At 34.3% G+C, this 21,204-nt stretch overlaps 2 protein-coding genes and 1 pseudogene across 12 annotated transcripts; 2 read left to right on the forward strand and 1 right to left on the reverse strand.

The window, feature by feature from the left end:
- Nucleotides 1-4,470: 4,470 nt before the first annotated feature.
- Nucleotides 4,471-6,316, reverse strand: LOC104714961 (uncharacterized; annotated as a pseudogene).
- A 1,285-nt stretch (nt 6,317-7,601) lies between these two features.
- MAP1B (methionine aminopeptidase 1C) lies at nt 7,602-9,681 on the forward strand. Of its 11 annotated transcripts, none has more exons than XR_015567031.1 (10): nt 7,602-7,768; nt 7,914-7,947; nt 8,039-8,291; nt 8,374-8,535; nt 8,624-8,665; nt 8,734-8,805; nt 8,883-8,962; nt 9,042-9,152; nt 9,233-9,280; nt 9,357-9,681. XR_015567031.1 is itself a non-coding variant. In XM_019230311.2 (10 exons), exons 1-10 carry the CDS (start codon nt 7,660-7,662, stop codon nt 9,503-9,505), a joined length of 1,050 nt encoding a protein of 349 aa, XP_019085856.1. In that variant the 5' UTR covers nt 7,602-7,659; the 3' UTR covers nt 9,506-9,681. The 11 variants fall into 11 exon arrangements, 6 of the variants coding, with proteins under 6 accessions (XP_019085856.1, XP_019085858.1, XP_019085857.1 ...); XM_019230311.2 differs by having other exon boundaries at nt 9,052-9,152; XM_019230313.2 differs by having other exon boundaries at nt 9,052-9,112.
- Nucleotides 9,506-17,856, forward strand: LOC109126611 (putative F-box protein At3g25750; the record flags this gene model as incomplete). The annotated part of the gene is given in 8 exon segments (XM_087465214.1): nt 9,506-9,714; nt 9,794-9,890; nt 9,892-9,918; nt 9,920-10,030; nt 10,032-10,091; nt 10,093-10,170; nt 17,681-17,800; nt 17,803-17,856. Coding segments are annotated over 8 exon segments (756 nt in total), but the record flags the coding sequence as incomplete, so codon positions are not given.
- Between the last annotated feature and the right edge of the window lie 3,348 nt (nt 17,857-21,204).

The following is a 21,204-nucleotide window of genomic DNA, read 5'->3' on the forward strand; positions in this document are numbered from 1 at the left end:
TAGTATTTTAGAAAATTTTGATTTTACATATTCATAATATTTTAAAGTTTTATTAAGTTTATATATATTAATTATAATATTTAAATAAATATGAATCGAAGTTCTTCTTGTGTTAAGAATCAAAGCTCACACGTTTTGGAAAACAAAATAGGAATCAAATTTTTGTTTTCTTTGTTTGCAAATGATTCAGAGATAAAATATCTTTAATATATCATAGTTTATGTTTCCATATTGATTATGCTATATATTTTTTTAATTGGAATGGTATGTAAAATATTTAGTAAACAAAATCTGAAGTAATGCTACTTTAAGAAGTTTGTTAGGGATTAATTTTGTAAATAAGTTTTGAAATTAGTATAAATAAAAGGGTAGAACTCAAAATGTACTTAAAAAATATATATATAGATTACATATTTCTATTTTATTAATTAAATTAGAAAATTACATCCAGTTATGTCTTAAGAAAAAAATTAGTATCAAGATATATAGTTTGATTTACACCATTGATACGTCCTACTAAAAACTATACGGACTATTATGAATCTCTAAGTAAAATTAAAAAATGTAAAAAAAATTTATTGGCATATTTCCCAAAGTTGTCTTTTTGGTAATTCATTTTCTTAATATTTGTCAAAATTAATGGATATATTGCTCTATAATTGCTTAATAATAGCAAAATATTGTATACTTTATAAGAAAATACAAGTATGAGAAAATGACATTTTCAATCAAAATTTGTCTTTAAAACATTATCTTTCTTATGAAGATTATTAAATACATTAAAGTACTAAATCATATATATAAAAGTAGAATTCTGATATCTCCTTATTGCTCAATTTGATATTTAATGTTTTAAAATATAATATTTATTTGTAATTAAACTTAAAATTTAACACATTTAATCATATATATAAATTCATATTTTAATTTCACTAATTACTACTAATTTGTAACTGAAATTAAATAAATTGTGAATTGACTATTATTTTCCTTCATTCATTTTCAATTAAACACACTATCAATTAAAATTGTAACTCTATATAAAAGTAGAGTTCTGATCTCTCCTTATTGGTCAATTTCATATTTAATGGTTTAAAATATAATATTTATTTTTAATTAAACTTAAAATTCAACACATGTAATCATATATATAAATTCATACTTTAATTTCACTAATTACTACTAATGTGTAACTGAAATTAAATAAATTGTGAATTGACTATTGTTTTCCTCCATTCATTTTCAATTAAACACACTATCAATTAAAATTGTAACTCCTCTAATTAAATTATTTTAAAAATAACTTCTATCACTACAAATCCTATAAATAACCATTCCCACATCTTCCTCCACCATATCTCAAATTCTAAATACTTTTTTTAAAAAAATATTTTTGCATGGGTTGAAAACTCATTGTAAGTGTTTTTTTTTTACAACTCATTGTAAGTGTTTAATTATATATTTTGTTGGATATATCTTATATTGTGATTTCAATTTTATTTCTTTGTTTTATGTATTGTTTCCTTTCTTCTTTGTTTTCTTATTAATTTTAATTTTAAATTACATATGATAATTAAAAAAAATTACATTACATATAAAAAATAAAAATTTGATCGCTATACAAAAAAAATATCATGCAGATTCTAGAAATTATTAATTTCGATCATTGCACAATAAGATAATCAAACTAGAGAAATCATCTTTATTCTTTATCTAGATATTTGATTATTTCTTACATATTTATTTTATTTGTAAAAGTATGCAATGTTTTAAGAAAATAAACTATTGTAATACAATAATTAAATTAATTTTCTTTAATTCTCTCTAAGCTCTAAAAAATTGTAATACATATTTTTAGTATACTCATCATTATATTTGGTTCTTGTGATCCAACATATAATTATATGAAGCTCTTGATTGCACTTCATATGATTTCATAGGGAATACATTTAATTTGTTACATACAAAATAATTTGGATTTTAATTATTTTACTCTTTAGTTTTTTTTTTTCAGCATTTAACTCTTTAGTTTATGTATTAGTTTATATCATAGTAAATATTCATTTTCACACACACACACACACACACACACACATATATATATATATATATATATAATTTGTTCAATTTGCTCTTTATTGGTCAATTTGCTCTATAATGTTTTAAAATATAATATTTCTTTTTAATTAAACTTAAAATTCAACTCATTTAATCATATACATAAATTCATACTTTAAATTTACTATTTACTACTAAATTGTAACTGAAATTACATAAATTGTGAATTGACTATTGTTTTCCTACATTTATTTTCAATTAAACACACTATCAATTATAATTGTAACTCCTCTAATTATTTTTTTTTAGAAATATAACTTCTATCACTTCAAATCCTATAAATAATGATTCTCACATCCTCCTCCACCATATGTCAAATTCTAAATATTTTCTTTCTTTTGTTTATGTTTTTGCATGGGTTGAAAACTCATTCTAAGTGTTTAGTTATATAGTTAGTTGGATATATCTTATATTGAGTTTTCAAAATTTTTTTTGTTTGTTTTATGTATTGCTTCCTTCTTTCTTTGTTTTCTTATTATTTTAATTTTAAATTACATATGTATAATAAAAATTTGATGGCTATACAAAAAAACTTATCATGTAGATTAAAAAAAATATTAATTTTGATCATTGCACATTAAGATAATCAAGCTAAATAAATCATCTATATAGGGAATGTACTTAATCTATATAAACAACTTAAACTGATTTGGATTTTAATTATTTAACTCTTTAGTTTTTTTTTTTTTTTTGTCAACAACTCTTTAGTTTATGTAGCAATTCATATGATTTTATAGGGAATGTATTTAATTTATATAAAACATTAAACTGATTTGGATTTTAATTATTCAACTCTTTAGTTTATGTATTAGAAGTTAGAACATAAACTGATTTTTTGAATATCATAGTATATACTCATTTTTATTATGTACAATATATAGTATTTGTTTTACCTTGAATAGTCAAAAATATCAAACAAAACTAAGGGCATTTGCATAAATACCCTTTTTACTATACCTTTTTGCAAAAATACAATTTTTGTTGTTCATTTTCGATAATAGTCTTTTTAATATACAACATAACTAAATTTTAACCCTAAACTCCAAATACTAAACTCTACCCCCTCAAAACTATATCCTACATCTAAAATAGAGAATCCAAATCAAAAACAAAAAATTCTAGAAGTTAATTTAACACATTTTAATTGTGTGAAAGATGACAAAAATGAAAATAACCAAAATTTGGTATTTTTGAAAAAGGGTATCAACAAAATGGTATTTCTAACATTATCTCATAAAGAGGTCTATTATGCAGGCTGAACAATAAAAAATAATTTTTTTTTGATAAATATGTATGTATAGTTATATTGAAATACTTTATATAATTTGAATAAATAAAAGTTGATTATTGAATTTAGGAAATTTATTTGTTATATATATATATATATATAGAATTTCAAACATCTTTTCTAATACCACTTTTGAAAACTACGCCTTTTAAAAACTTTATTAAAAATGCCACGAAAAACTGAAATACGTGTAATCTTAGAAAAATATACATAAACTATATATATATATATATATATATATATATATATATATATGAGTGTAAAATTTTATATATACTTTATAAATACCTTTTAAAAACCTTTCAAAACCTTATAAATTTGACAAAAACAAAAAAAAACCTTATAAATATTTGGATTGAGTCTCTAAATAGTACGTACTATCTAGAAATATCTTATAAATCTTATAAAACTTTATAATTTTGCGTATTTAGAAATGAATATTTTTGAAAATGGATAGATGAGAGAAACATTTCTAAAAATATTGGCAAACTTTATAATTATTAAATTAATTAAAATTAGTTAACATAACTAATACAGCAATCCGCACATATGCGCAGACTTTTACCTAGTATTTATGTTCAAAAGAATCAGTTGTCTTCAACAAAACAATCTCCTCCACAATGCACAAAGGATAGTTCTCAAGATCGTCTTCAAAGTCATCGACCATGAGCTTCGGAATATCATCAATGCTAGAAGGCTTAGGAAACATTGGCAAAAGCTACTGATTCTTTGGATTGGTTAACCCCCAAATCTTTCTTAACTCTATTGTAGCTTTTTTTTTTTTTTTTTTTTTTTTTTGACAATGTTACTTTCGTGTAGGTGTTAGGGCATGTTTATAGGGAAATCAGTTTAGGGTGTTCTTAGAGTATAAATATTGTAAAAATAATGTAAGATCAGTAGTTAAGAACTTTTGTTAAAAAGTTAGTTATTGGGAGAACATGTGTAAGATCTTAAGATTTAATAATATCATATTCTTAAACATATTACAATTATAATAATTTAGAAAATAACATTTTAATTGGAAACTCAAAAAACTTAACTAGAATTCAAAATACATTACCAAGTTTTTATGAAAAAAAAAAACATTTTAAATAATTTTGTATACATCCATTACCAAAGAAGAGTGATCAACTTTGAACTACAAGTTATAAGACTGAGCAACTATATCCCAACACAATTACCAAATTGAAGAAAACTGAAAATCTTTGTGGTGGTGGTGAACCTCTCATTCTAATTCAGTGCTCTCCGAACCGTGCGGGAAGGTTTGAACATTTTTTTGTCAAATTCAACTTCACCACCACACTTATTCCCAACTACCAATCTAAAAAATTGACTCGAGAGTCCATTACAATGTTGTCAGTTAAAGTTCATAACATTTCTACTACCAAAAGGTTGAGAAGCCGGAACAGGCCGGTTAGTTGTCGAATTACTGCTTCCTTGCCGCCATTGGTACCAGAACTTCTCCAACTCACACTACTATTCCTTTGAAACCCACCTCCATTGGTACCAGAACTTCTCCAACTCACACTACTATTGCTCCTAATCATCTTCGGATCAAACCCTTTTCTTGATTCTACATTCCACGACCCTGAAAACGTCCCCTTCTTGTTGCATTCCATAGTAGTCCCTGCATTCTCTCGGACACCCATCTCAATGTTCTCAACAGAGCAATCATCTCTCGGACACCCATCTCAATGTTCTCAACAGAGCATTCCATAGTAGTCCCTGCATTCTCTCGGACACCTTATCAGAGGATTGCACGAGAGCCATTTCCATCTGCTTCTTAACTGACATGTTCTCCATCCACACACACTCAAGCTCAGATTCCGTAATAGACTTCTCTTTCACCAATGCATTGATCTGCTCCGCCCTCGCTTTCGCTTCCTCCATAACCTCATCAAGATTCCTCTCTAACCTAATAACCTGATCACGTAACCCCACCTCTTCCTTTGTCAAGCTCTTCACAGTCTCATTCAAACTTCCCAACTTTTTCTCCAACTCAACGATCGTCTCGTTTTGATCACGTTTAACCATCTCTATCTCCATCTTCTCTCTAATAACCCCTTTGATCTCACTCTTCAAACCATCAATCTCCCTAATCTTATCCTCAAGGTTCTTCTCCATTTCACTCCTCTCCTTACTAACCCTCTCAATCAACTCATCTCTCTTTTTCCTCTCCTTCACCAATCTACCATTCTCAGATTTCAATCTCCCAACTTCTTCACCCAAACTCACTTCTTTCATCTCCAACCTCACCACACACTCCTTCAACAGATTCATCTCCTCACTCTGCAAATCAAACTCACTCTTAATCAAATCCCTCTCACCACAAACCCTACTAAACTCATCCCTCTCACTCTCTAACTTCCCAATCAAAACACTAGCTTCTCCTTTCCGGAACGGGTCAGCTCAGCCTCCAACGCATCTTTCGCCTGGAAGAGAGATTCAATCTGCTGCCTCTTCTCCATGGTTTGCTGGAGAAGAATCCCATTGAGTGACTTCAAATTCTGAAACTTTTCCTCCGACGAGTCATGGTCCTCCATTGAAGACTCACGACTCAGCTCCGCTGCCGGTTTCTTGTAGGTGACCGGAGCTTTCTGGCTCTGCATTTGTTGTTGCTTGGCTCTGCATTTGTTGTTGCTCAACGGATGCTCCATTGGTGTTACGAGACACTTTCTTCTTCGCCATTAGAACAAAAGTGGCGGCTGAGATTTTTAGGGTTTGGGGAGTCTCAGGGTTTTGCTTTAAACGGCTAAGCGAGAGAGAGAAGAAAAAATTAGGGTTAGGAGACGAGGAGATCGGTCGCCTCGGTGTTTCAATGGCCGGACAGAGGAGACGATGGTGTTTGCGAGAGAAGAAGAAAAAATTATGTTTGAAGCAAATGAAAAACGTCTCCTCTCTTTCTTTCAGAGCGTGACACGTCACCTTTAGATCAATAGAAGAACTGATCTTATTCAAGATCAATTGGGCTGATCTTATGAGTACTGTTCAATTAATTTTAATTTTAAAAGCCTTAAGATCACCCAAGTGATGCCCCGATAAATATGGCCTTAATTACTCTTTTGATCTTTAGCCAAAAAAAAATGTTCAAAAGAAGCAAAATAAAATATTATACAAAACCTCTTACAACACTAAGTTTGCATATATATATATATATATATATGTCAACATCTTTTTTTTTCATCATAACTACTTTTATTTCTTTTATATCATCAACACATAGCTACTTACAAAGTACTAAGTAAAAAATATATTAAACCAACCAATAAAGATAAAAATATATTTATATATTTTTTATTTTATTTTTGTTGACTATACATGTTATCTATTTAGTAAATATTAAGACTAATCATATATAAGTTTTACCTTTTTCCTTTCTTATTAGAACAAATTTTAAACTACATAAATGATATTCAAAATAGATATAAAACAGCATTTGTGTTTAAAAAAAAAAAAAAACTAAAACATTATAATACTTTTGCATACTATATCTTATATCTATCAATGTATAGCTATTTAAATGATTAGTAAGTTTAAAACAATCGGTTCAAATATACTCACGCCGGGTTAATAGCTTTTTTCTTTTGGTAGTGGACTGGAAGACAAACGTCTCCCAGAATTTATTAAAAATAAAAATTACACAGCAACAACATAACGTAGATACATAGAACCCGATTCACCCTACTCAATTCCGAGAGGATAATATTCAAAGAAGAAAAACCTAACGATAAAGAGAAAGCATGGTTAGTCAATCTATCTGCTAGACATTTATCCTCTCTTTAAACATGAGAAAAACAAACTAACCAATTCTTTGCGAAGAAGCCATGGAACAATCATACTAGGAAAAACAAGGAATGTATACTAATCCCTGTATTTAGAAAATCTACCACTACCTCCGAGTCCACTTCCAACTCAAGACACCTGACACCCTTCTCCCCAAGCGATACACAAACTGTAATAGACGCCCCAATGCTCTGCTAGAGTTGCCAAACATCGCCCTATATTCAAAGCAAACCCCCCACACTACTAATAGTTTAGTGTATTTTAAATGGATTTTCCGAAAATATAATTTAGTGTTAAACGCATTTTGTGTTAAATTATTGCAATGTACAGATGACCTACATAATTACATTTTTTTTTGGGGGGATACTCGTCGTTATAATGGGCCTCATTGATTTACAGGCCCATTAAAGTGTTTCTTCCTCAAAATCTTTTTGGTCCGTTGCTTATTTTTCACCGGAGGAAAAAAAAAAATGTTGCAGAAGATTTCTCCGTCACGTTTTTTATTTAACGGCGATAAATTAACGCCTCGAAAATACTTCGCCGGAGCTCCGACGAAGTTCACCACTTTCCCGCTCTCAGGTTTCTCCTCTTTCTTTGTTTGTTTATTTCGTCAAGTTCGTGTTTAGGTTTTGGAGAAATTGATAATGATGAAGGGATTAGTGAAATTGGAATCTCTGAATCATTCAATTTCGTATTATAAGGTTTATGTATTGTTTTGTTGCAGGCAAGAAGAAACCATCTTCTCTGAGAATAAAAAGGTACTTGTTATAACAAAATTGAATAATCATGAAGGTGTGACATTATTGATTTTTAATATATAGTTTTTCAACAAATTAATGTCTTAATTAGATGCATAATTTGTAGGATTCAACAGCTTCAGAACTCATTAGAAGATAGAATAAATCCACCTCTAGTATGTGGAAGAGTATCACCTCGTCTACTTGTGCCTGATCATATACCAAAGCCTACATATGTTGAGTCTAGTGATGTACCAAAGATATCAAGTGAACTTCAGATTCCTGACTCTATAGGCATTGTGAAAATGAAGAAAGCTTGCGAGCTCGCTGCTCGTGTGTTAGACTATGCAGGAACTTTGGTTAGAGTAAGTTAAAAAAAGATTGTGAAATCTCTAAATTTGATTGAACCCTTTTGGTTTGATGGCTTTTTGTTTGTTTTGTTTGCAGCCATTTGTTACTACAGATGAAATTGACAAGGCAGTGCATCAGATGGTTATTGAGTCTGGTGCTTATCCTTCACCTCTTGGTTATGGTGGGTTTCCGAAAAGTGTTTGTACTTCGGTTAATGAATGTATGTTCCACGGGATACCTGATTCTCGTCCCCTACAGGTTTGTAGTAGTATGAAGCTGCTTTTTTTTTAAGTATGAGAATTTCTCTTGTATGTAGTATATATCACTAATCATTCCTTGTTTTCAGAATGGAGATATAGTAAACATCGATGTCGCGGTTTACTTGGATGTAAGTCTTTCTTTTAAAGCTTCTTTTGCTACTCTGCTATAAGTTTTTAATGTAACACCTTCAATCAGGGATATCATGGAGATACGTCAAAGACTTTCTTATGCGGAGACGTTGATGAAAGCCTTACACAGCTTGTGAAGGTTAATGGATTCTCCTTTGTTTTTTTTTGCTTTACTTCTTAATTTTTTTTTAAACCATTAGAGATTGTTCTAAACAGGTCACACAAGAATGCTTGGAGAAAGGTATATCGGTTTGTAAAGATGGAGCAAGCTTCAAACATATTGGGAAGATAATTAGGTAGTAATTATTAGTTCTAACCGGATTTAAATAAGATTTATATAGAGAAGTTAGGAGGATCAGTTTTGATTATTTTCAGTTTCCAACAGTGAGCATGCTGCAAAGTATGGCTATAATATGGAACGTTTCATCGGTCATGGTGTAGGAACGGTATTACACTCGGAACCTCTTATATATCTTCATAGTAACTGTAAGTATCGAATAGGGCTTTTCCGCAACAGCTCTTCCTATTGTTGAGCTTTCTCTGAAAAAGTCTTCCCTATTGTGTAGATGATTATGAACTTGAATATATGATTGAAGGTCAAACGTTTACGCTCGGTGAGCATTCTCTATATAAAATTTGGTGAATGCATTTATACTTTTTTACAAATTTATTTGTTTCCTTTGTTAACAGAACCAATTCTCACCATTGGAACGACCGAGTTTGTAACATGCCCAGACAAATGGACAATTGTGACAGCAGATGGTGGTCCAGCCGCACAGTTTGAGCATACAATTCTTATTACCACAACTGGTGCAGAAATTCTAACCATAGCATCATGAACTATATCACAATGTTCTAGAATTTACATCATTAACCATTTAGAAAGTGTAAAACAAAGCAGTTTTTCACCTTCCCACCAAACCCTAGACCTTTTGAAGGTTGGGGTTTGAGAGATTCGCCAATCTTACAAGATTCATATATTCGATGAATTAAAGTACGACAAGATATGTTATAACTGGAAGTATGTCAAGATTGAAGATACCATCAAATATATTCTTTAGAGTTGCCTTCCTAGACAATATAATTTTTGCAGTCAACCAAAAATATAAAATCTGGTGCTGTAAGACTAGGGAAGGAAGTAGAAATTGGAAAAAAATTTAAAACCAAGTCGAAGATTTCTCGGACATTATATTTCACAGGGAACATATCTAGTCCGTGGACTTAAAAAGGAGCAATTTGGTGGATTAGTTTATTATACACAGCTTAGCATTGGTCAACATTCACCTTCAACTCGGATGGACTACTCTAAATATGATAGTTGCAAAAACAAAAGGCTCGTGGAATATTGTGGAGATATGTGCATTTGTTCATAAACTTACCGTAAGTCATGAAAATTATAACGAGAGAACCGTCGGTTTAAAACTTTGTTAAGATGTACGAGGATTTGGTAAAATGGGTTGAGGTTAGTTCCTTGGGAGACAACGCACTCATTGTGGCTTGGACGGTTGTTTTATGGTCGTAGCCTGCGACTATTACAGGTAAGTTATTTTCGATTCCTTTCAGTTATATATGGTTAATCTACTTAGGTACAATATATTTTGGGTTATTTATGTTTATATATTCATCTAACCGACCCATAACCGGAAATAACCGAAAAGTAATTTCAAAAATTTTAAAAATTTCAAATAGTTATCATATTAGTATATCCAAATTACCACCTTAAACCAAACACAATAGAACCAAAACCAAACTGTTAAATTAAAACCCATAATGTTGGAAATATGAACCCTACAACTCAAACACTAGCCCTAACCCCTAAATGTCATGTTTTACACATTCTGATTAGAATGTGTAAAAACCACTATTTGTTTATAATTATTACTTTTTATTGGTTATAATAATAATAATATTCATATTTCCATTCTAAATTTAAATTTTGAGTTATAATAATTTTAATTTACGAATATTTAATAAGTCAGCCGTATAAGTCAATAACTCAGCCATGTTAGTCAATTGGTGGAAATTTTTTTATTCCTTTTATTCAAAATTTGAATTCAAATTTTTTAATTATTTTCAATAATATATTGTGAGAGAAGCTGACTTTATGAATTTATTATGCGTGTGGATCTGAGCAGGCACAAAATTAGAGATTGTTCGCATTTCCCCAATAACACTTTTTGTAATATCGAAAAACGTTGTAATTGGATAAGTTATTGGAATATGACAGAACGAAAGACCAACGAAAGAAAGAAGAATATTTTCATATCTTATAACTCAGCCGTATGAAGTACATAATTCAACCGTAATTCATAACTCAGCCGTAACATATATGTTTATTTCATATTTACTTATAACTCAGCCGTGTGAAGTATATAACTCAGCTGTAACTTAACCGTAAATTAGCCATAACTTTGAAAATAGACAAATCAATGTTTTACATAACCAAGTACAATTCCTACCAAAAGGAATCCAAATATTTTACATAACCAAGTACAATTCCTACCAAAAGAAATCCAAATGCTTTACATATCCAAGTACAATTACTACCAAATTAAAAGAAATCAAAATGTTTTACATATCCAAGTACAATTCCTACCAAAAGAAACAAAACGAAGGACATAATGCATTATTTAAACTGACTCATAAAATCAGGTGCCTCATCGTAGATTTTTGCTGCCATTTTAACCCGTATAGCCTGGATATTTTGATCACAGATACCATCAAAAGACAAACCAAGCGCTAGACATTCTACAAAATTTAGAGCGTACACGGCACAATCACCAACTTGTACGTTTTGAGGGACCTTGGAGACACTCCTCCTCCTGAAGGTAAACTGACTGAAACTAGGTGTACAATATTTGTGAGAAACTATATCGTTCATCATTGCTGGAATCATCCGCGTAAACACCCTACAAGCATTCAAAATTTTACTATCACTTTCTTTGGTTACTTGTCCCACAATGCTATCATAGCAATCAATATGCCCCCTGATGAGATCCACGTGTAGCGCCACCCAGTGATCGCCTCCAGTTTGTGGAGTAATATACAGGTGATCCACTTCATATTAGTCGGTTGATCTTGTGGAAGCAAACCGCTAACTAACTCTTCATAACTATTGCCTTTGAATTTAAACATTTTGGGTTTTATCTCGAACTGAGCATAGTCACGAATCATCATACTGGTGAACCACGGGTCTACAAACGCAATGCGTTTGTTGTGGAATGGGAAGGGATCTCGTTTGTACCTATTCCTGAGGAGTCGTATAAATGCGCCCATGTGCTGTAAAAAAGAAAACTGAGTAGTAAACAATAACTCAGCCATAATGTAAGATAACTCAGACAACGACAACAATAACTAAGCCATAATGTAAAATAACTCAGCCGTAATGTAAGATAACTCAGCCATAATGTAAGATAACTCAGCCATAATGTAAGATAACTCAGCCGTAAACAATAATAACTCAGACATCAAGTTAAACTTACTTCATCAGACAGCCACCCAAAGTTGGTCTCCTTCACTGGCCAGTTCTTTCTTTCGGTGATGAGAACCCTATAGAATTCAATATCGACTGTTGCATTGCCTAATGGTTGATTCCTAACAAACAAATAAACACAGGTTAATATAATGCTAACAAGCTATGATTAACAAGGGTCTAAAGGGTCATACTCGTCTGTCTTTAGGTACTCCAAAAGTTTTTGCAACTTGAACCGATCAACCGGTGCCAGAAGATCATATATTCCAGCTGCAGGTACACATTTCTTCTTCATGCACGTCAGTCCGTTATCTCCAATATAAGGAAAAATCCTTGCTGGATGATCTTGTTGTGTATTCAATGCACTCCCATCCGGAGACAGCTTAACACTCTCCAGCCTTAAAGCTTTAATTCTATCAAGCCTAATCTTTTTCTCCTCATCATCCTCAGATTTAGTTCAAGGAATTCGTTTTCAGCCATAAACGTGTAACATCCGCGAACCAATTTTTAAGGTTTTGGTGTGGGTGTCGATCGACACCCTTGGTGTATCGACCGACACCATGTTTTCTGGTTTGGTCCGGTTCGTTTTAATTGCTGTTTGGTTTGGTTTGGTTCAAGGAAAATCCCTAAATCGTGTTATAAGTGGAGAAGCGACAAATTAAGGGTTTTAGGGTGTCTTGTCGCCGTTTTCAGAGATAGAAAGAGAGGAGAGAGCCTATTGTGGTGTGAAGGAGATTAAAGGAGAAAGATCAGAATCGTTAGGGTTTGGGAGGAAACAGTTTCGACATATCAAATCGTTCTCAAAGGTAATGAAATTAGGTAGGTTTATTCCCAAGTCTTTCATCGTCATTCGCCTTTTTACAGAAGTAGATTTGGATTTAAACTCGATGAGTTATTGGCAGTTTCGTGAGACACGTTTTCTCAGACGCGAGTTGGAACCATCGGAGATTGTAACTGAGATCGTGGTCTCGTGTGGTGCCTGATCGTGCTGACATTTTGTGGGAAGCTTCGTGACGTCTAGGGTAGCTTTTCACCGGAGCGATTTGATAGTTAACGGTTGGTTTTTATTTTAGGGTTTCGTCTTTGAGACTGTTTTTTCTGATGTTTCTGTCCAGTTTTGCTATAAGTCGTTTTTGGTTGTCTGGCTTGTTGTAGGGCGTTTCTGGGCTGTTTCAGACGTTTGGAGGGTCTCAACTGGTTGTATTGGTTGTTATAATCAGTTGATAAGGTGAGTGCTTGACCATGGTTGATCTAAGCATGAGATCTCTCTTGTTTGGGTGTTTTCTTTGCTGTTTATGTTGTTTTGTTGCTTGGGTTCGTTGCTTTTGTGATTCCCAGTGATTTCCGAGGTAATTGGGTGAGTTTGAGACGGATTCAAGATGATTTGGAAGGGGAGTTCGACGTTCGTGTTCGCGCAGATCGTGTCTGCAGAAGAGGCATCGGTCGACACTGTTTAGCATCGGTCGACACCATTGTTTGTAGTATCGATCGACACCGTGAGGCATCGGTCGACACTGGTCTCAGCCGAGACTTGTTTTCCTGGTTTGATGTATTGTTGTGTGTTGTTTGTTTTGCTTAAACAAGAGGGTCTCATATGCTTGTGTGTATAACCTAGTAGATGGGAGGACGGCCTCACTAAGTATTTATGATAATACTTACGCATCTCAATTGTTGTTTGTGGTGTGCAGGTAAAGGCAAAAGTGTGATCGTGGAATCATGGCGATGAGGAGGAGGATGATCTAGGGTCTCGTTTGTGTGTTATTGGATTTTTTTGGTTATGTTGTTGGAACCTTGGTTAGTGTTATGGTAGGTTGCCGGATAGAATGGTTAGGAATGTTATTGTATTGATGATTTGTTGGTTTTGTATTATTGGTATGTTTCCGCTGTGCTTAATGTTATTGCTGGTTTAATGTTGAGTTGTGGTTTGACTTGGTTAATTAAGTAGTATGGGATGCTTAATTATATATTGTTTTTAATTATTAAAAAAAAAAAGGGGTCGGGTTGTTTCAAAACGGGTCTGTCATATCACATGCACTGCTGTCAGCAGTGTCGGCACCATCGTTTGCACCAGCTTCGGCTTTTTCTTCAGCTTTATTCAAGACTGCATCAGCTTCTCCCTCATTCAAACCAGGTGCTACAAATTACAACGGCCTCACAGCAGTAGGCTTAGTAGTCTTTCTAACTCTTTTCTTTTGCTGATTATCTCCAACCTCCTCGGCTTTTGCCTTCTTTACCGCTAATTCTTTGGCCTTCTACTGCCGCCGACTCTTTAGCCTTCTGTGTCGCCAACTCTTTGGCATTCTTTGCTGCCAACTCTTTGGCCTTCTTTGCCTCTATTTCTTTGGCATTTTTCCTCGTGTAAGGCCTTTGTTTCATAGCAGTTGGTTTCGTAGCAGCTGGAGACTTCTCAATGAAATCAAGAGGATCATCTTTATCAAACTTATTGTTTTGATTCTTACTGACCCCAGCCAAACCACTGTCATCACCAGATTTCTTTACCTGTATAACATAGCGAAGACAATTAAGATAATGATAATTCAACCTAAACATTCTGGAAAATCAGCCATAGATTTAACATAAATAAGACATTACCGGAGGACTGGTGACAGAGTAGTTATGTTGCATTTTTCCTGGAACTTTTGGTGTCTGTAGTTTTGCCAAAAGGTCCGGTGGTACCAGGTCCTTTATTTTGAAATTTGAACACGCATCAGTCGTGTTTTGGCCAGTTTGCCCAACACCCATGGAATACACGTGCTCTTTCATCTGTTTGAGTTCACTCTCAAAAGATCCAAGCCTGGTTCCAAACCTTTCATTCATCCTCAATTCTATTCTATCTCCAATCTTCTTCTCGAGATTCATAGACATATTTGTATCAATGGTGTCAAACCTTGAGGTTAAATTATACACCAACTCAACGAGAGTTCTAACTGACACATCTTCCCCAACATCTTCCTCCTCACTAGTACACTGAAACAAATACACAAACCGTCGTAAACAAGCTAACGAAAGGTTACATAAAATATAAACTGACTATACACCATATCACTTAACTTTATTCCTTTCTTCTTCTTCTTCTTCCTCCTCTTCTGTGCAGCTCCTTCACCAGATTCACCACCCTGACTGTTGGAAACTTCCACCTTCTGGACTTTCTGCTTCTTTGCGGGTGGAGATTCAGACTCAACAGCTGCTTTAGCTTTTAGCTTTTTCTTCTTATCACTCCCCTTAACATCCCAAAACCTTTAACAAACTTATCCTCATGTATGTTTTGGATAAGGCGATCAAGTGCTGGGTCGTCTTCTTGATCTGGCCACATATGAAATAGCTCGCGTACATCATCCTTCATAACCATTTTACTCACACGCAACTGTAACATAAGAGATTATGAAACCCATCAGTAAGTTTTAACTCAGCCATCACTAAATCATAACTCAGCCATCACAAACCATAACTCAGCCATTACTAATTCATAACTCAGCCATTACTAAATCATAACTCAACCATTACTAAATCATAATTCATCCATTACTAAATCATAACTCAGCCATCACAAACCATAACTCAGCCATTACTAAATCATAACTCAGCCATTACTAAATAATAACTCAGTCATTACTAAATAATAACTCAGCCATTACTAAACAATCACTCAACCACTAATAAACCTTACCTCACCAAGCGCTTTGATCTCTTCAGCAATTACCGATTCCATCGTTGAACGTGTACGGTTTTCACCCCATTGAAGCACCGGTATGCCACCATTTTCAGTGTTTGCATTCCCAAATCATTCTCCAAAGCATTTGACTGACTCATACACCCAAGCCTGTAACACGGGTGTAAAACCACGAAGGCTAAGGGTGTACAACTTTTCCTTAGGCCTCAACATCTTTATAGAATCAACAAGAGCTTCAAATGCTAACCGACCCCACGAATGTGTTTTCATGGCTTCATCATCAAAAACTCTTTTCGCACTTTCAAATGGTATTCTAGAATTATGATGCAAGGCATAAAGTCCAATGGCTTGAAGAAACAACAGCCCCAACCATTTACGGGGATTAGGAAACCATCCCCGACACACTTTTAATCCTTCCATGAGTTCATCTAACGTTGGACCTTCCTCACCAGACACATTCAAAAGTCTGAAGAACGCTTTGTAGTCCTCTTTAGGTTCAAACTTTTCTGTAGGCATTGTGTGTATGTTTAACCCCGTGATATGAGCAAATTCATTCAAGCCAAACCTGATAGGTTGACCACCAAGGAGAAACCAAAACTCCTTCTTATGTATTCTTAACTGGTTACATAGTAGGAAATGTACAACCTTACCAGACCACACGAATTCACCATCAACTAGCTTAGCAATTATTCCAATAGGTAAATTCTTCGTTTGATTCCACACATCATGCCCTATTGATTCCCTAATCTCAGAGAAATCTACCATCTTGAAATTGTTATTAATTTGTTTACCATCTAGAATAGACTTTCCTTCTGGGTAAAGTCTTAAGGGGAAATCCCTTGCTTGTTCTTCAGAAATAACCTTAGCCATATGATAAATATAATTCAGCAGTAAAGCATAAAATAAATCAGCCATAACATATGACAAAGTCAGCCGCAAAGCATATAATAACTCAGCCACAACTACATAACTCAGTCGTAAAGAATAAAATAACTCAGCCGTCAATATATAACTCAGTCGTAAAGCATAAGATAACTCAGCCCCAAATACATTATTAACCATAACTTAACCGTAAATCATAACTCAGCCACATCAACAAACAAACTCAGCCACATGCATTAATAAATCATAAATCAGTCGTAAAACATACAGTAACTCAACCATCGAATCGAATAGATCTAACAGATCAGCCATCATATGTAAATAAACAACGGCGACAATCAGCTGTAAACTATCGATAAAAACCCTCAATCAGCCGCAAAACTCAAAAATAAAGATTCGACACATACCGGAACTCGAAGACGAGACAGCTTAGATGGAAATGAACATGACAGTGACGACGAAGAGAGAAAAAGCGAATGAGGATATCGAGTGAAGACGGCGAGAAATGACGGCGAGAGAGTAGAGAAAGACAGAATATCGCCGGCGGAATCAGGGTTCGTCGACGAGAGAGAGAGAGAGTTTTCGCTGACGAAAGAGAGAGAGAGATTTTTTTTTCGCGGTTTGTGAACAGTGAAAACTTTTCACATTCCCTCTCTTTTGATATAAACAAAGGAAACTGTCGATTATGGGAAAAAAAACTGTAGAATGACGTGGAAAATCAAAAATGATGTGTATTTTAATTTGCTGATGTGTACTTTTTTTTTTAATCAAAATCGAAAAACTAAACCCAAGGGATAAATTGTAATTACATCGAGGACACAAAACATTTGAGCAATTTTCAGAAATTGTTAGATATGAGGAATAAATCAACTTTTAGAGTACATCTAAGTAATTCTTTCTTTTCATTAAACCTATCTCTTATCCTAATCCTAACTTGATAAGGATCTCTAAGGCTTCAAGGTATGGTGAAGCTTATCCAACATTTTTAAGGTCGTAGCATGCGACTATTATGGATGTTTGAAGAACTCTATCTACTTCTCTTATCTTGATAAAGTGAACAGCGAAATTGTTAAAGTTTTGAAGCTTAATGATGGTATAGTTTCATCGAGATGACAGATACTTCTTCTCAAAGTTGTTTTGACATGTTCTCTCCTCCCTTCCTCTGAAAATATTAATTATCTTTAATTTGTATCTTGTTTTAATTATTGCATATAATAAACACTAATTGTGTTGATATATCATGGTTTTTGTGGTTTTTAACCATGATATAAAGAGTCTTTTAGTGTCTTTTCATTTGTTTCTAGATTGTTTTTGAGTCTTTACAGGTTTTTAGCATGGAAGGAGCAAAGTGGAGCAATTTGGATCAGTTTGGAGCAACAATCCGCAAGAAATCAACTTGGAATCGATCAGAGGAGATGGTGTCGATCGACACTGCCTTAGAATCGATCGACACCCAGTCCAAACCGACAAGAGAGCCAAATTTGGAAGTTTTACAAAGTTGCCCGAAGTTTTCTATATTTGCAAGACTAGTCCCTGACGTGTTTTAGGACATATATATATAGTTTTTAGGTTTTCCAAACCCTTAAGTTTTATTCTACCAAGTTTTATTTTTCCTGTAACCCTGTGAGATTTTGAGAGCTTTGGAGAGAGAGATCTGCTTTGAGAGAAGAATTTCTTGAACTCCCTTTTACTCTTTTAATTTCAATTACTTATTATTCAGAATGATGTTTTGTTCTTCATTAAACATGTCTGAGTAGTTTGCTTGTTAGGTTTAGGGTTTTTCACAGGGATTTTATGATTTGTTAGATCTGTTTATTTAGGATTCATTATCTTTCTAGATCTTCATCTTAGGTTGTTCTTAATGCTAGATCTATGATTAGTCATCTAGATTTAGATCTTAGGATTATTAATTGATATGAGAATATAATTGTTTTCCTGATAAAACCTTTTGATGAGCAAAATTATTTCTTGGAAAGAGATTTGATTTAATAATTTTGTGAACAATCTAAACCTGATTTTATTGCTGATTTTTAACCTAGAATTTTACAAAGAGATTTGGATTTTCTGGTTTTAAATTTAGATATTATTTGCAGTGAGAACTGATTTAATTTACAAAAGTGTTTAGAGTTCTAGATCTGTTCTTAATTGTTTGAATCCTAATTTATTGATTTATTTAATATTTCATAATTTCCTGAGAAATTCCCTAGGCATAGCTTTTTGATCTCCTGAATTTACAACAGTCTTTAATATTAATATTTTGCATTGCTTTTGTTTTAATTTAATTTAATCTGTTTAGCATAATTGAAAAACTCTATAATTTATTGTGTAGTCTTGAGTCTCTGTGGAATTCGACCCCTAAGTACTGCATTGATCTCTTAATTTGAGAGATAGCTCTAGGATAAATTTGAGCATATCAAATTTTGGCGCTGTTGCCGGGGACTCTTTGATCTACCATTAGATTTGAGTTTTAGATTTTGTCTAAATTTTTATTTTTATTTTCAAACTAACACGCTTTTGTTTTCTTCTCTCTTGTGTGTTTCAGGTGTATGCCTAATAAGCCTAACACAAGGAGCGACAAGACTGGTCCTACTGTGAATCTTTCAAACCAAGAGTTGGGAAAACTTGAGCGTGAGAACAGAAAAGCAGCCAAATCTCTGAAGATGGTTAAAACGATCATTTTATGCGTGATGAGGCTGGTGTTTTGAGGGATCAAGAGGGCCACTTGCGCAATGAGCAGGGCCAAAAGATTGATGCTGAAGGCAATGTGATTGCCGAACCTGTTGTCAACGAGCAGGCTGTCGTGAACCAGCAAGCTGGTGTCGTTGATGATCCAAACCTTGGTGTCGATCGACACCAACCAGGTGGCATCGATCGACACCCACCTGCAGACGTGCGTGGAGCTGCCAACCACGTACAGAACCCAGTTCGACGACAGGAGCAAAACCGCGATCTGATCAGGACCATTGCTGACTACAACTGGGCTGATCTTGTGTATGAGAACCGGTCTGCAATTGTTCCTCCACCATTCCAGAGGAATGACTTTGAGCTGAAGCCTGCTTACTTTCAACTGGTTGGACAGAGACCTTTCTCTGCTTTGCCCAATGAGAAGCCTCTGGACCATATTGAGCATTTTGAGGATCTTGTGACTAGCATCAAGGCTAATGGGGTGACTGAGGACTTCATATTCTGCAAGCTCTTCCCATACTCACTTGCAGGAGAGGCATCTCAGTGGTTGAAGCAGTTGCCAGCTGGATCTTTGACATCTTGGCAACAAGTCAAAGTGGCTTTCCTCAACCATTTCTATGATGATGCAATGTCAGATGAGTTGAGAGTCAAGCTATCCACTTTCAAGCAAAGACCAGATGAAGCTTTCAAGGCAGCTTGGGTGAGATTCAAAGCTTATCAGAGGGATTGTCCACACCATGGTTTTTCAAGGGTATAATTGCTGAGTATCTTTTTCAGAGGGTGTGACTGGAAGTATCAGTTAGCTTTGGATGCTGCAAGTCATGGGAATTTCAAAACAAGATTTCCAGAAGATGCTGAAGTTTTGATTGAGAATTTGGCTTCTAGCAATAGCACTAAGGGAGCAGATGCTGAAAGGAAGAGATTGCATGGAGGATTTGATTCAAACTAGTTAGCTTTTGTTAATGCTAAGCTGGATTCAGTGCATAATCTCCTTATGGGTAAGAAATCTGTTCATTTTGCTGCTGAGGTTGAGACATATGAGCCAGAACCTGATCAAGGACACCAAGAGGAAGATGTGAACTATGTGTATGGGAATCAGGGACAGCGGTTTGGAAATCAGCAAGGCAATAGGCCTTACAGTGGGAACTCTTCAGGCTACACTTCCAAGCCAGAGTATCAGCAGCAACAACAGAACAATGGCTATACAAGGACATATGGGAACTCATCTTATCAGTCTCCACCTCCTAAGAATTCTTCAGAGAGTAGAATGGAAGCCATGCTTGAGCAGCTTTTGCAAGGACAGGAGCAATTGACAGTGACATTCAATGGGAAGATTGACAATGTCTACACTGAGCTGAATGGGAAGATTGATGCATTGAATGTTCATGTTAAGAAGCTGGAGATTCAAGTTGCACAGACTGCTGGGTCTGTTAAACGGCAAGAGAGTGTTCTTCCAGCAAGAACTGAGTCAAACCCCAGACATGCTTGCAATGCCATATCAGTGCGAGATGAAGATGATAGTGAAATTGCTTCTGCAGAAAAAGAAGAGAAATCGACCAATCTCTCGGTTTCAGATCATGGCATCGATCGACACCACCTGGGTGTCGATCGACACTCCTCTCAGACGAACCCAGAAACTGCAAAATCTCAGGTTCCAGCTGCTGAAAGGGTCTACAAGCCTAAGGTTCCTTTTCCCAAGCCAAGAAAGTCTAAGCAGGAGATGGAGGAAGCTAGATGCAAGGCAATGATGGACAAGGTGATGATTGAGATGCCATTGATTGATGCAGTGAAGCTTTCACCACCACTAAAACTCTATGTGAAGAGAATGG

Source organism: Camelina sativa, chromosome 9 (assembly GCF_030686135.1).
Source record: "Camelina sativa cultivar CO46 ecotype springtype chromosome 9, ASM3068613v1".
Lineage (NCBI taxonomy): Eukaryota > Viridiplantae > Streptophyta > Magnoliopsida > Brassicales > Brassicaceae > Camelina > Camelina sativa.

Coding starts and splice junctions, on each gene's coding strand:
- MAP1B (XM_019230311.2), top strand. CDS start 7,660: ATGTTGCAGAAGATTTCTCCGTCACGTTTTTTATTTAACGGCGATAAA. Junction 7,769..7,913: donor CACCACTTTCCCGCTCTCAG/GTTTCTCCTCTT, acceptor GTTTTGTTGCAG/GCAAGAAGAAACCATCTTCT. Junction 8,292..8,373: donor ATGCAGGAACTTTGGTTAGA/GTAAGTTAAAAA, acceptor TTTTGTTTGCAG/CCATTTGTTACTACAGATGA.